The sequence below is a fragment of the Lepidochelys kempii genome, chromosome 7 (assembly GCF_965140265.1).
Source record: "Lepidochelys kempii isolate rLepKem1 chromosome 7, rLepKem1.hap2, whole genome shotgun sequence".
Lineage (NCBI taxonomy): Eukaryota > Metazoa > Chordata > Testudines > Cheloniidae > Lepidochelys > Lepidochelys kempii.
The window spans coordinates 9,104,021-9,117,106 of NC_133262.1; the positions used below are offsets into that span (position 1 = coordinate 9,104,021).

The window sequence follows — 13,086 nt, forward strand, 5'->3', positions numbered from 1 at the left end:
TAGGTCCCTTCTGCATCTTTAATCGATGGTGCCAATTCCTGCCTGAATGTGGCCTGCATGCCATATTAGCATATGGTCCCACCTGTGATTACACATAAGGTAGTGATGGGCTTTTGCTTGCTTTTCCTTCCCTCAGAGGAAGGGATGGGGTTGCCCTATTTTCTTCCAAACACTTAGCCACCCTTCCATGTTGTAAGAGTGCAGAGCAGCTCCTATCGCTCATTTGCTTCCCTCTCTTTGTTACTACACAGTGTAGACATTAGGAGCACACTGAAAATTTTACATGAACATGATAAGCCTGATTCACTAGAATGATCAGCCATAAAATCACCTTAACCGGCCCTGGGAGCATTCCCTTCATGTAGGGATCGGCTGATGGCATAGGGTCACTGCAGCAGCTCTGTCATCCCTCGCACCCTCTCTGGCTGGCGTTGGTGAAGGCGCACGCTTCCCTCCAGACGGACCCTTGAAAAGCAGCTCAACTTAGGCTGAGTCCTGAATCGGCTCTGGGAACAGAGCTGAATAAGAGTGGCTCAAAGCCACTTTGGCTCTTCCTGACCATGCTTCTTTTTCTGCTAGTCGTTCAATTGGAAGAGAGAGACTACAACACTGGCACATCCCAGTTACAATATTCTCTTCATGTGACAGCTGTAAATGAGAAATAAAGTAAAACTAGGTTTTCCTCTCAACATTTGCACAAGCAATGTTGAATCATAGTTTAAAAAATTCCTTTGTACTGTAAATTCATACAGTACCTTATAAACAATAAATTGAGCTCCCTGCCTGCATGTGCCTCCCCCGCAAGAGCCTTAAAGGGAATCAGACAGCAGGGGGAGGGGAACTGAACGAAGTTGGACAGGTGGGTTTGAAAGGAGAGGGTTGATGGCATGAAGAAGGCAACTGTTCCCTATGTGGAAGCAGCAGGATATGAAGCTGTGAGAAGGAGAAAAGCGGTTTGGGAAGGGAGTATGGATTGTGTAAGAGAAATGCAAGCTGGCGGGCAGAAGATTTTGTAGATCTTTGGTGATATTGAGCAAGAAGGGAAGGATGAGGAGAAACCAAAGGAACGGCAGAAAGAAGAAGTCAGATTATTGAATGGCCAAGGACATACAGACAAGAAAAGGAGGAACTGAGCAGCAGTAGTAGGCAGACCAAGAAGGGAATAAAGAGCAAGACCCAGCCCTGTGTCTTAGCTACGAGAGGCAGAGTAGGCCATTAATGGACTTGGTGAGGCTGGTTTGCGTGGAGTGAAATTTTGTGGGGTGCAAGAGGAGAGAGTAACCAACAAGAGAGAGAGAATGGATAGGCTGGTACAAACAGACTGAAGTAGGGGGTCTACAACAGCATGCCTGGTAGCAAAGGGCAAGCATCCAGAAAAGAGAGATTCCTTAAAGATGAGAGAAACTCAGGGGGATTTCACACGCTTAGTCTCTTTGACCATTTAAAACATTTTTCCCCATCGGAATATTTCAAAACAGTTAAGTTGTGCAAGGATGGGTGAGTGCAGTTACCTCCATCTAGAGCTCTGCACTGGCCTTGCCATGCAAGCGAAACATTCAGTTCCTTCCTCAAACTGGCAGGCAGTTTGAGTCCCAAGCAGAGGGAAGAGGGCAAGGGCCCAACAATACTCAGTAGCAGCAACTGTGGCCAGTTAATCAGGAGTATTGAAGGACATCTGAAACAGTCCTGTTCTATTCTCAGAAGGTGACTGCAATGTGTGGCTTGAAGCCTGGGGGTGGTGAAACAGTTCAGGGTTATAGCAAGGATAGAGAGAATCTGCCAGGAGAACAATGATTGCACAGCTCCCAATACAGCTCATGGTTTCATGTTTTAAATGCTAACCAGACAGAATACTTGCCAGAACACATTCTATGGAGTATGAAGTTTGAAACTGTTACGACTTTCTTTTTTTTCCTGTGTACTGTGCCTTTAAGTTTCTAAGAACTCTGCCTGTTTGCAGAGATGGCAGCCATTTTGTTCTCAGAACTACTGCAGTTTGTCATGGAAGAAATGCACACTGTGCTCTCTCCTAGACAGGGCATTTTTGCTCTTTTTTTGTGTGTAATGTTTCCTCAGTCTAAAAATGAAAATTCTGGACTGAAAATATAAGTTGTGTAGATAGAAATCATGTGTTCTTAGTTTAAAAAAAAAAGGCAGTGACATACAACAGTGTGAAAAAGGAAAGTCAAAATAGGGCACTATGTGTTGCAGGAGAATTTAACAGAAGAAAGTATCATGTAAGCAATAGAGTTCATTGACTGAATCTGTAAAACCTGTTAAGTTATTGCTGTTGCTGGGCAAATACCTCTGGACAAACTGGAGACTAGAATCCAACTGGAAGACAGATTATACCAGGGCATCATGGTTACTTAATGGCTGATGGAAATTCTTTTCGCATTGACTTGTTCCATTCCACCCTTTTTCATCATCGTATCAACAGACTGCGTATTACAAGCATTGTTCCCACGTGTTCGTATCTACCCCTTGGCTTCTGAAGAAAGCATCCTTTGAAACCATTGTAAGTGAAACTTGAATAGTCTTTATTTCAAGTTGTTTCTTTCAGGAGACTCTGGTGTTTCACTCTAGCTCTTTTGGTACTGGCACCTGTACAAGACCAAGAAGAAGACACGTTAATAGCAGGAAAATCTGGCTTTTTCCCTCTTCTCTCCAAAAATAAGTGTGCTGCTTGGAATCAGACAGTAATATCAAAGTACTGAAAATGTAACTGAAAATTCTGTGGCTATAATGGTTAAATTCTTGACACGTTGTTCTTTCTTAGAATTCACAGAGCTGATGGTTATTGCTTGATAAATCAACAACACCATTTAGCCCAGACACAGCACTTTCCCATAGCTCTCAGAGTGCTCTACAAGGTGAGAGGGCATTCTTATCCCCCATATGACAGTTGGGGAAAGACCCTCTGGAAAGGGTTTAAGTGATGTGCCAAGATCACACAGTGAGTCAGTGGCAGAGTTGAGAACAGAGCCTATGTGTCTTGAACCCAAGTCCAGTGGGCTGTCCACTGCAGGTATTTTACCTCTAGACAGCGTGACAGGATCTAAGACACAACACTTATACGCCAATGTAAAAGGTCAGAAGTCCTGAAGACTGCCTTTCTTTGCAGCTAAATCAGTCTTTAAATAATCCTTGCCACTGTAGTAGTAACAACAAAAATACCCCAGTGGTGTGAGTTAGAGACACAGTGGCAGCATTAACTTTGAATTTACAGGCGGGGTCATTTTAAGATCTCTCATCTTCTTTAACATTTCAGGCCAAATTCTTGTCTCCGTTACACCTATGTGTAACACCATTGACAACCATGAGTTTGTACAAATGTAAATGGAACCAAAATAAGGCCTTTCAATTAATACATTGAAAAAAATTCAGACAAAGTTATGAAGCAAGTGTCAATTACTTGAGAAATTGGAATGGTACCTTTTGGCAATATACTTTTTAGACTGGACCCTCCACACTCTTGCTCATGGGAGTATTCCTTAATCACAAAAGCAATTCCATTTGGATGATTATTTTCACAGAATTTAATGGGCCTGATCACTTATGTAAGGACTACGGGGGTCAGTTTTAGCTCTTAGAAGAACAGAACGTTAAACACAGTGGCCATGATTTTGAGTGCCCAATCTGAGCCTTCTGAAAGGGGCCTGGTTTCCAGAGGTTGAGGGCTCACTACTTTCTGAAAATCATCCTCCTTAAAGTATTTCAAGTTGGATACACAAAAATGAAAACATCCAAAATCATTAGTCCTTTTCATAATTTTGCTCTATATTTTGTAAAAAAATGCATAACAGACCCAGATCCTACTCCTATTGTTGCCAAGAATTTTGCCATTGACTTAAATGGGAACAGGACCGAGTCCAGTCACTACAGTGATCTACACAGATCCAGGGCCTATATATTATTTTGTTAAATGCTTGCTCACTGTTAACATTTCACACATACAAAACCAAATTCACCACTGATGTAAAAGGGCATATCTCCATTGATTTCATTCCAGGTATACTTGCTCATGCCAGAAGTGAATTTAAGCCATGGTCTTTCTTGTTTGGTTTTGTCTATTTATTAAAAACTTTATTTTTAATTAAAATATTATTGAAGGCATTATATGTGCCCTGCAGACCAAAACAACACGTTAGAGGCCATTTGATTTTCTACTCAGGCAATTTTAAAAATGTGTCCTAGACCAGATAGACCAAAGCAGCTCAGGAGAAGCCACTTCTGCCTGTCTAGCAAATTATTAATTCAAAGTCATGGCATATGCACTAAGTATACCTTCAACATTATTGAATATACAGTCATAGATTAAGGTCCATTCGCAATGTCACCACTTGTATTGTCATCATGATAATTTCAGACAAAGTAAGGAAGAGCTGCTGTCAAACAAACAAAGAAACTTACTCCTCTCCCCACTAAAACAAGAACACAGTCTCATATGAGATCTTATGGGGCTTTCACCACTCAGAAGAACTTTAGAATATCCACTTATTCATAAATGACCTGGAAAAAGGGGTAAACAGTGAGATGGCAAAATTTGCAGATGATAAAAAACTACTCAAGATAGTTAAGTCCCAGGCAGACTGCGAAGAGCTACAAAAGGATCTCTCAAAACTGGGTGACTGGGCAAACAAAATGGCAGATGAAATTCAATGTTGATAAATGCAAAGTAATGCACGTTGGAAAACATAATCCCAACTCTACATATAAAATGAGGGGGTCTAAATTAGCTGTGACTACTCAAGAAAGAGATCTGGGAGTCACTGTGGATAGTTTTCTGAAAACATCTGCTCAGCATAAAGTGACAGTCAAAAAAGCAAACAGAATGTTGGGAATCATCAGGAAAGGGATAGATCATAAGACAGAAAATATCATATTGCCTCTATATAAATCCATGATACGCCCACATCTTGAATACTGTGTGCAGATGTGGTCGCCCCATCTCAAAAAAGATATATCGACTTGGAAAAGGTTCAGAAAAGGGCAACAAAAATTATTAGGGGTATGGAATGGCTGCCATATTAGGAAAGATTAATAAGACTGGGCCTTTTCAGCTTGGAAAAGAGAAGACTAAAGGGGGATATGATAGAGGTCTATAAAATCATGGCTGGTGTGGAGAAAGTAAATGAGGAAGTGTTATTTACTCCTTCTCATAACACAAGAACTAGGGGTCAACAAATGAAACTAATATGCAGCAGGTTTAAAAGGAAGTATTTTTTCACACAACGCACAGTCAACCTGTGGAACTCCTTGCCAGAGGATGTTGTGAAGACCAAGAATATAACAGAACTAGATACATTCAAAAAAGAACTAGATAAATTCATGGAGGATAGGTTCACCAATGGTTATTAGCCAGGATGGGCAGGGATAGTGTCCCTAGCCTCTGTTTGCCAGAAGTTGGGAATGGGCAATGGGATGGATCATTTGATGATTACCTGTTCTGTTCATTCCCTCTGGGGCACCTGGCATTGGCCACTGTCAGAAGATAGGATACTGGGCTAGATGGACCTCTGGTCTGACCCAGTATGGCCGTTCTTATGTTAAGGCTAGGGCACTGAACAGGGGACTAAGTAGACATAGGTTCAGTTTCTGGCCCTGCCACTGGTTTGCTAGGTAATCTTTGGGCAAGTCACTTCATCTCCCTCAGCCTCACTTTCCCAATCTGTGAAATGGGCATAATGATACTCCATTTGTAAGGGGCTTTGAGATCTATGGATGAAAAGTGCTAGATAAGTGTTATTATGGGAACCTCATAGGATTGACCATACATTGTATGATGTTTGGAGGATTAGTAATAAATCATTCATGCAACTATTTGCACCCTAAAAGAAACAGATTTTTACACACACACACAGATTTTCTTCTAATTTTTTTGCTTATCTATTGAGTTGAATCCTTTTCTTTTACCTTTATGATTGTGGGCATACAAAGGTTTGAAATCTCCCTTTAGGACTTTGCGTCAGTGGGACCATTTCACTGACTATTATTTAGAGGGGCTTATGATTTGTCTAGTTATAAGACATAGAAATAATATATATATTATATATTATATTATAATATTATAATATAATAGAAATTAGGCATGAAAATCTCACTCTAGGGGGAAATAATGGTCTGGGTCTTGCCATCCTTGCTCAAAGAACATGAAGTCCTTATATAGGAAAAGCTCCCACTGAAAGTTGGGCTTAATATTTACCACATTTGAAGTAAAACTGTTGTTGGTCATTATTGAGATGTAAGGTGTGAATTAAAGTATGACTTCATCTAACAGCTCATAACAGCCCATCAGCCAACTAACAAACCCTTTATCAAAATTCCATAACATAAATGTACTTAATTTTAAAATGATGATGAATCTATCCATAAAGCATAGCAGCCAAATCTTCACCAAGCGTTAACAATTGCACATGCAAAATTTGTGGTTGTATTAATTTGCCTGTGCAAAATTCTGCATTTGTGCATATAGAAACACGTGACTAATGCTCAAAATCTGTTCACAAAAATGCCAACTTGCATACAATAAACATGTTTATGTGCCTGAAAATGAATATGCCCACAGTTTTTGAAGATGCTTTTGTGGAAGCCTTTAAAATAGAATATTACATTTGATTTGCATTAAATTACAGAGATGGAATTATTTCCCTGTTGCTACCATTCTGTTTCATATACACTTACCGGTTTAAGATAGGCGACATTACTCTGACGAATGTCATTTAAGAGCTTTTCTCTTGGGGTTATCTCAACCAGAGGAGGTAGTCGTTTTTTTGGAACTGGTTTGAGAGTCTTGATCACATCTTTGAGACTTGTTTTTTCAGCTGGTTCTACGTATTCTGGTATAGTGGGCTTGCGCTGAGTTCTCTTGAGTTTGACCATTTTGAAGGAGGCAGGTTCCTCACTGCTCTTTTCTTCTGGGGCTGGCTTTCTTGCATGTTCATTTTTCCTGCTCATGGGCATAGTTTTAGGGACAGGTGGAGGCTTGGGGGCTTGTATTGAGCTATACATCCTTGAATCAGGCATTGGTCCCCCTAGCATTTCCCAAATCCCAGGAGGCAACCCTAGTCCATTTTCTAACATGGCTATTAACTCTCTCTGCTCTTTTAATTGCTGCTGTTTTTGCTCCTCCTGCCTTTTTTGTCTTTGTCTGTCAAGATTTCTGCTGAGCAGATTGGTAACAACCATCCTGGGGCCTGGAAGTTCAAAGTGATAGCCCATCTTCAGCAGCTTAGGGTTGGCTTTGAGAAGCCTGGCAATTTCCATTTCAGCTTGATGGCCCAACATGTTCCTCTGATTGTGAAAACGCAGTTCAGTTAACGTCTCATTATACTGCAGACATCTCATGATCGCAACAATTCCCTTGCCTGAGATAAAATTTGAATCAATATTTAGAGTAGTGATGCTCCTGTTTTCACGTAACATGTTGGCCACAGCAAAAGCTACGTTGTCATCAGCTCCCACATTGGCTAAACTAAATGTTTTTACATGCTTATTTTTTTTCATGGCGTTCACAAAGTCCACCAGCATTTCCTTTGGGATGTTCTCAATGTTGTTCAGATTGAGTTCCTTCACATCTGGATCGTTTTTCTGGACCTTCTGCAAGTTCTCATCTAAATTGGTTTGGTTTCCTGAAGGTCTTGCACTTAACTTAATAAAGCTAGTATCTACAGCTAACTTCTTTGGAATTTGTAGTTTTGATACTTTCTTTTCATTGTTTTCTGGATTTCCCCCTGATTTTGTACATGGCTTCTTAGTTACCTGATCACTGTTGATGTTTTCGTCTCCATATGGCTTCTTCATTCTTGATTCTTCATCATCATCATCCTCCTCCTCGTCGTCGTCGTCGTCATCATCTTCCTCCTCCTCCTCATCTTCTGTCTCTTTGTAGCTTCTCTCTTCATTTGTTTCTCCTGATTGTTGTGCTGAACCAGGTTTGGCCTGTTCGACATGTTCGTTTTTGTAATATGTTTCTTTTCTGTCTGCTTCTGTAGTATCTTCTGCCATTTTTTTCTTAGCAATATCGTCCATATCCCCAGCATTTTCTTCAAACTTCTCTGCAATGTGTCTCTAAAGAAGACAAAATGCTAATAGCTGAAATAATTTAAAATGGTTTTGTTACATTAATTATGCGCTGAAATAAAAATATAGCGAACGGCTTTAATGTATCTCTGTTTTTCCTCACATTATATTCTAGAGAATGCTTTTTGAAAAAAAGAAAGTGTTCATAGTACTTCTGGCCTAAATGTGAATGAACAATAATTCCTTATTTAAATACTGTTATACAGCAATCTCTCATATAAACTTTCCAAGAATGCCAATAACTTCTTTCACATTCCTGATCAAAAGTCTGTTGATGTCGAGAGAAATCTATTTACATCAATGGTAGATCAGCCCTAATTTTCTCTGATATAACAATGTGTTGTCCATCGCATTTCTAGGAGACCTTTGTTTTTCATGTAGCCAAAAAAACGGAGATACATTTCTAGATATTGGCTCTGTGGCTCAGTCTAATTAAGACCAAAGAGGAGAATGTCATAGTAACGGGTAGAACTGTTAGTGTCCAAGCCTTAGGAGTTTGGGCTTCTGTGTAAAGCATTAGCATTAAGGGGGCACCACTGGGGACGTAGGTGAATATTAGTTCAATTTGCTTTTGTGTTCTGTGATGGGAATGTGGTTTCTGAACACTGCTTGATGGAAGGACTGTGCTTTTAGCATCAGTAATGACATCATATTGGCCGCTGCTCAGTTCCTGCCAGGAAACATAGCCACTTTCCCTGAAGGTCTATTTCATGTACAATTTAATTTTCTTGCCCCTCTCTCATGATGGGTAAGAACTGGATTTTACTACTCAGGACCCATTTCACTTTGTCTGCAGCTTGCTATTAGTAAGCAACTAGACAGAAGGCCTGATCTTAGAGTCCACGTCCAGCTTAAAACTCCCATGGACTCCAGTGAGAGTTTATATATAAATAAGGAGTGCACGATCAGGCCCTTTGAAAGTACAAAAGTAAGGGATGCAGATGGTGGTGGTGGTTCTGCCCCACTGAGATCAGGATTGGGACCACAGTGACACTTAACTGCACTTCTCCTTTGTACCAGTGGAGGTTGCTATTTGTCAAGTTCTGAAGTGACAAAATAGAGGATGCTGAAATATAAATAAATCATATCTGTTTGCTGTATTAATGAAACCCTTGGAGTTTTTGTATGGATTTAACTTGACACGGAGCTGGGAATGAACCACACAACCCCCACCTTTGGAATAGTTCAAATCTGGATCCAAACTGTGCAACTCAGGCCCATCTCTACTTTGTACAATAGAGGTTAAAGAAACCCCAACAACTTTCAACATCCCAAAGTATAAAAGGAAACACATTTATATACAAACCTCTTAAAGGCCAAGAATGATCAAGCGACAACTTATCTTCTTTGTAAACAGCTACTGGGACACAAACTTTTACTGGAATTCAAGGATATACAGTACTGATGTACTAGAATACAACCATATTATATAAGGTTGGACTGATGGTAAAAAGTCATACTGCGTTTCTTAATTGAGTCATTTAAAATTCCTACACGTCCTAATCCTGATGTATTTCCACAGGCACATCTCCCCTTGTATTCAGTAAGAGTTTGGCCTGCATAAAGACTATGGCCCCAATTCAGCAAAGCATTTAAGTACGTGCCTAACTTTAAGTCAATGGGACTTAGGAATGTGCTTAAGTGCATTGCTGAATAGGGTTGGACTCTTGAATCAGAGCCCACAAAAAGACATACAACTGGATCCCCAGCTGGTGTAAATCAGCACAGTTCCATTAACTTGGCTGATTTACATTTGCTGAGTATTTGGCCCATGAAGTTTGGACTCATAGTCATTAGTGACTTTAACTCAGTCAAAAAGACAGACATTTTCAATGTGACATTAAGTTCTATTAATGATTACTATTATTATTATCATTTAATTTTAGAGTTTATTAAGCCCTTCTAATTATATTAAGGTTATATGGGAAAATCACGCTAGCCAATATTTATATTCTTATATATATTATGGAGAAATAAAAAGCTTGACTTCTATTTTGTGATTTGCTTTTATATGGTCTTTTTTCAATCAGAGGTTTTGATGAAATAAAAATGTCATTTTCTTACATTTGAAAATGTAGTTAACAATTTAGGGCAAAAAGTAAAAATCTTTTACTGGGGTAATCTTTCAAGTTAGATCCTATAGTTATAGAAAATTTTGAAACAAGATTTGACTGAGTTTAAATTCATTCACTATACTGTGCTTTAATTTGCAGAAGGAACTGACAGAGAGGAAGACAAAAGCATCAAACCTATTATTATGAAGGCCCTGATCTTTGGCAATATACTGTTACAATAAGTCTTATAGCAGATGCATAAAAAACAGTTGTGATTCTCGCTTATTACCTCAGATGGCAAGAGGTTGACAGGAACTCTCTCATCCTCTAGCATGCGTCTTGATGCCTTCTGCCAATACAGGTAATCAACAAGAGATCTGTGGTCAAAGTTTCCTGTTGGAGGTTTTTCAGTCTGATCTTTCTGTATCATTCCAACTGGGACTCTTGGGTCTGGAGCCATGACTTCCATTTCACACTGGAGCTCCCTCAGCTCTTCAGGGGATAAGTTTCCTAAGATTTCATCTTCATCAATGTCCTCGATTCTGACTTCCTGGTCAGAATTTTGGCTGAATTCAGACATTTTTTTAAACCTGAAGAAAACAATTTATAAAACACTGTGCTACTAACAGTATTACACGCTGTTAAATCCCCACATTCGTGTTTTTGTCATGATCTGTGGCAGTGCTTGATCTCAATGTGTGAGAGAGACAGTGGGACTGAAGCTTTTACTAAGTCTATATTAAGCTGCTGCACTTGGCTAGATCAAGAGAATTTATGGAGATGTTGCCATGCTCCGTTTTCAGCAACTTGTCAGCTGTGCAAACCCTTCTGACATTTCAGTACAGCTGGTATGTCTCTGATTGAGTAATAGAGAAGACGATAGTTTTCTAGAGGATTCCCTTCAGAGGATAACTTTTAAGTCTCATCATATTGACGAATCTGCTATATATACAGGATGAAATTCACATTTGTGCAGAGAATCAACACACAAGTTTTCTTGGAACTGGAAAGGGTTCAGAGAAGGACAACAAAGACAATCAAAGGTATGGAAGTATTACAAGGAACTAAAAAGATTAGGGGTCTTCAGTTTAGAAAAGAGACAACGAAGAGGGGCTATGATAGAAGTCTATCAAATCGTGTAGTGTGGAGAAAGTGAATAGAGAAGTGTTATTTATTTTTTCACACAATACAAAAAACAAGCGTCCCAATGAAATTAATAGACAGTAGGTTTAATACAAACTAGAGGAAGTATTTTTTCACAGAACGCACAACTAACCAGTGGAACTCATTGTCATGGGATATTGTGATGGCCAAAAATATAATTGGGTTCAAAAAAATAACTGGATAATTTCATGGAGGATAGGTTCATCAAGATCAACCCCATGCTTAGGGCAACGTTGAACCTCTGACTACCAGAAGCCAGGAGTGGAAGACGGGGATGGATCACTCCAAAAATGCCCTGTTCTGTACACTTCCCCTGAAGTTCTGGTACAGGCTACTGCTGGAGACAGCAAACTAGACAAGATGGACCATGGTCTGACCCAGTATGGCAGTTCTTATGCATAATGTATGTCTCGCTGAAGGCTCAGCACAGGGTTTAGGTGTTGCATAGGCCTTGGACTGGCCCTTTACATAGGAGTGAATTTCACACTGTATTCATAGTCTTTCCTAAGCTTTCAAAAATGACTGAATTCTGAGGGCAGCTTTGCTTCACGTTCAAATGCTGAATATCAGCTTGTAATAGCCCCGGTCACATGAGCAGTTGAAATGGCAACTGTGCTTTGGATAAAATCATGGAAGATTGGGCAAGATAGGTTGAAAAAATCAGAACCATAAAATATGTCATAATAAGGTGCACTTGTTACTACTACCAGGGTCCTGGGCCATGACAGGGGGTCCTAGGTGCTAATAACAACCTGAATCTAAAGAACCAGGTGTGTAGTGAATGTTACCTCTGTAAAGTCCTTATTCATAAGGCCTCTCTACCACATAATAAGCCTCATCCTAGGAGTGGGACATCAGTCCTTGTGCAGGCATGGGTGAAATTCACCAGTAGTGTTTCTCCTGGAGTTTACCATATCATTTTCACACCCATTGTCTAATGTTAGGATATTGTGGTTATTGTTTACAACTAAGGATGTCATGCAAGTTTAAAACAAACTACTGGGCCCATTCACCACATATACTGAACACCATCATGAAGCTTTAGTCTTTATTTAGATTTCCCCTACACTATGTGCGTTGAAGAAAGCTAAAGAGACTTTTGTCTTTCTGGGTTTGTATCCCAGTAGACATGTGTTCTCAATTTTTTTTCCCCCTAGAAAGAGTATCTTGTGTATACAGTTCCTGCTTATTAAATATAGAGCATTACTTGTGATTATAGGTATTTTACAATGCACTGAGATTACAGATCCAAAAATAAGACCCTATTTAACATCCTACTGTGCTCGTGTAAGGAACTAGCTTGGTCTGTAGTACATGATATATTGGTAGAAGTTAACCCTTCTCACAAGAGGTTCACAGCTAAGAAGCAGTGCACTAATCTGCTGCATATCTGTGAATATAATTGGTTTTATGAGACCTAATAAGTACTATATTTGCATCCGTCTAGGCAATAGTGCACCAAAGGGAAACAAAAACATTCCACTGAAGTACCTTGTTACCAAATATCCATGAATGACTGGGACACTCTTGTTTATTATTACCATTTACTGTCCCCTTCCATTTCACTATCAAACCATCTTAGATCAGAATCTCTGCCAGCCTTCTGGACTGTAGTGTGCTCACACAGATGTCAGGTCAGAATCTGGGCTCTGCCTCTGGAACCTGGTTAGGAATTATTTTCCACTAACGGTCTATCTCAAAAAGTTTTATTTTTTCCATCATATGGTTAGGGTGGGCCACCGGCAGCCTGTAATAAGTGGGTGAAACCTCCTTGGGAATCTCTGGG

At 39.8% G+C, this 13,086-nt stretch overlaps 1 protein-coding gene across 1 annotated transcript; it reads right to left on the reverse strand.

Moving 5' to 3' along the window:
• Positions 1–2,577: 2,577 nt before the first annotated feature.
• Positions 2,578–10,716, reverse strand: LMOD3 (leiomodin 3). The gene is made up of 3 exons (XM_073354732.1): positions 10,426–10,716; positions 6,685–8,070; positions 2,578–2,604 (listed from the first exon to the last, which is right to left on the reverse strand). Exons 1-3 carry the CDS (start codon positions 10,714–10,716, stop codon positions 2,578–2,580), a joined length of 1,704 nt encoding a protein of 567 aa, XP_073210833.1.
• Positions 10,717–13,086: the final 2,370 nt, after the last annotated feature.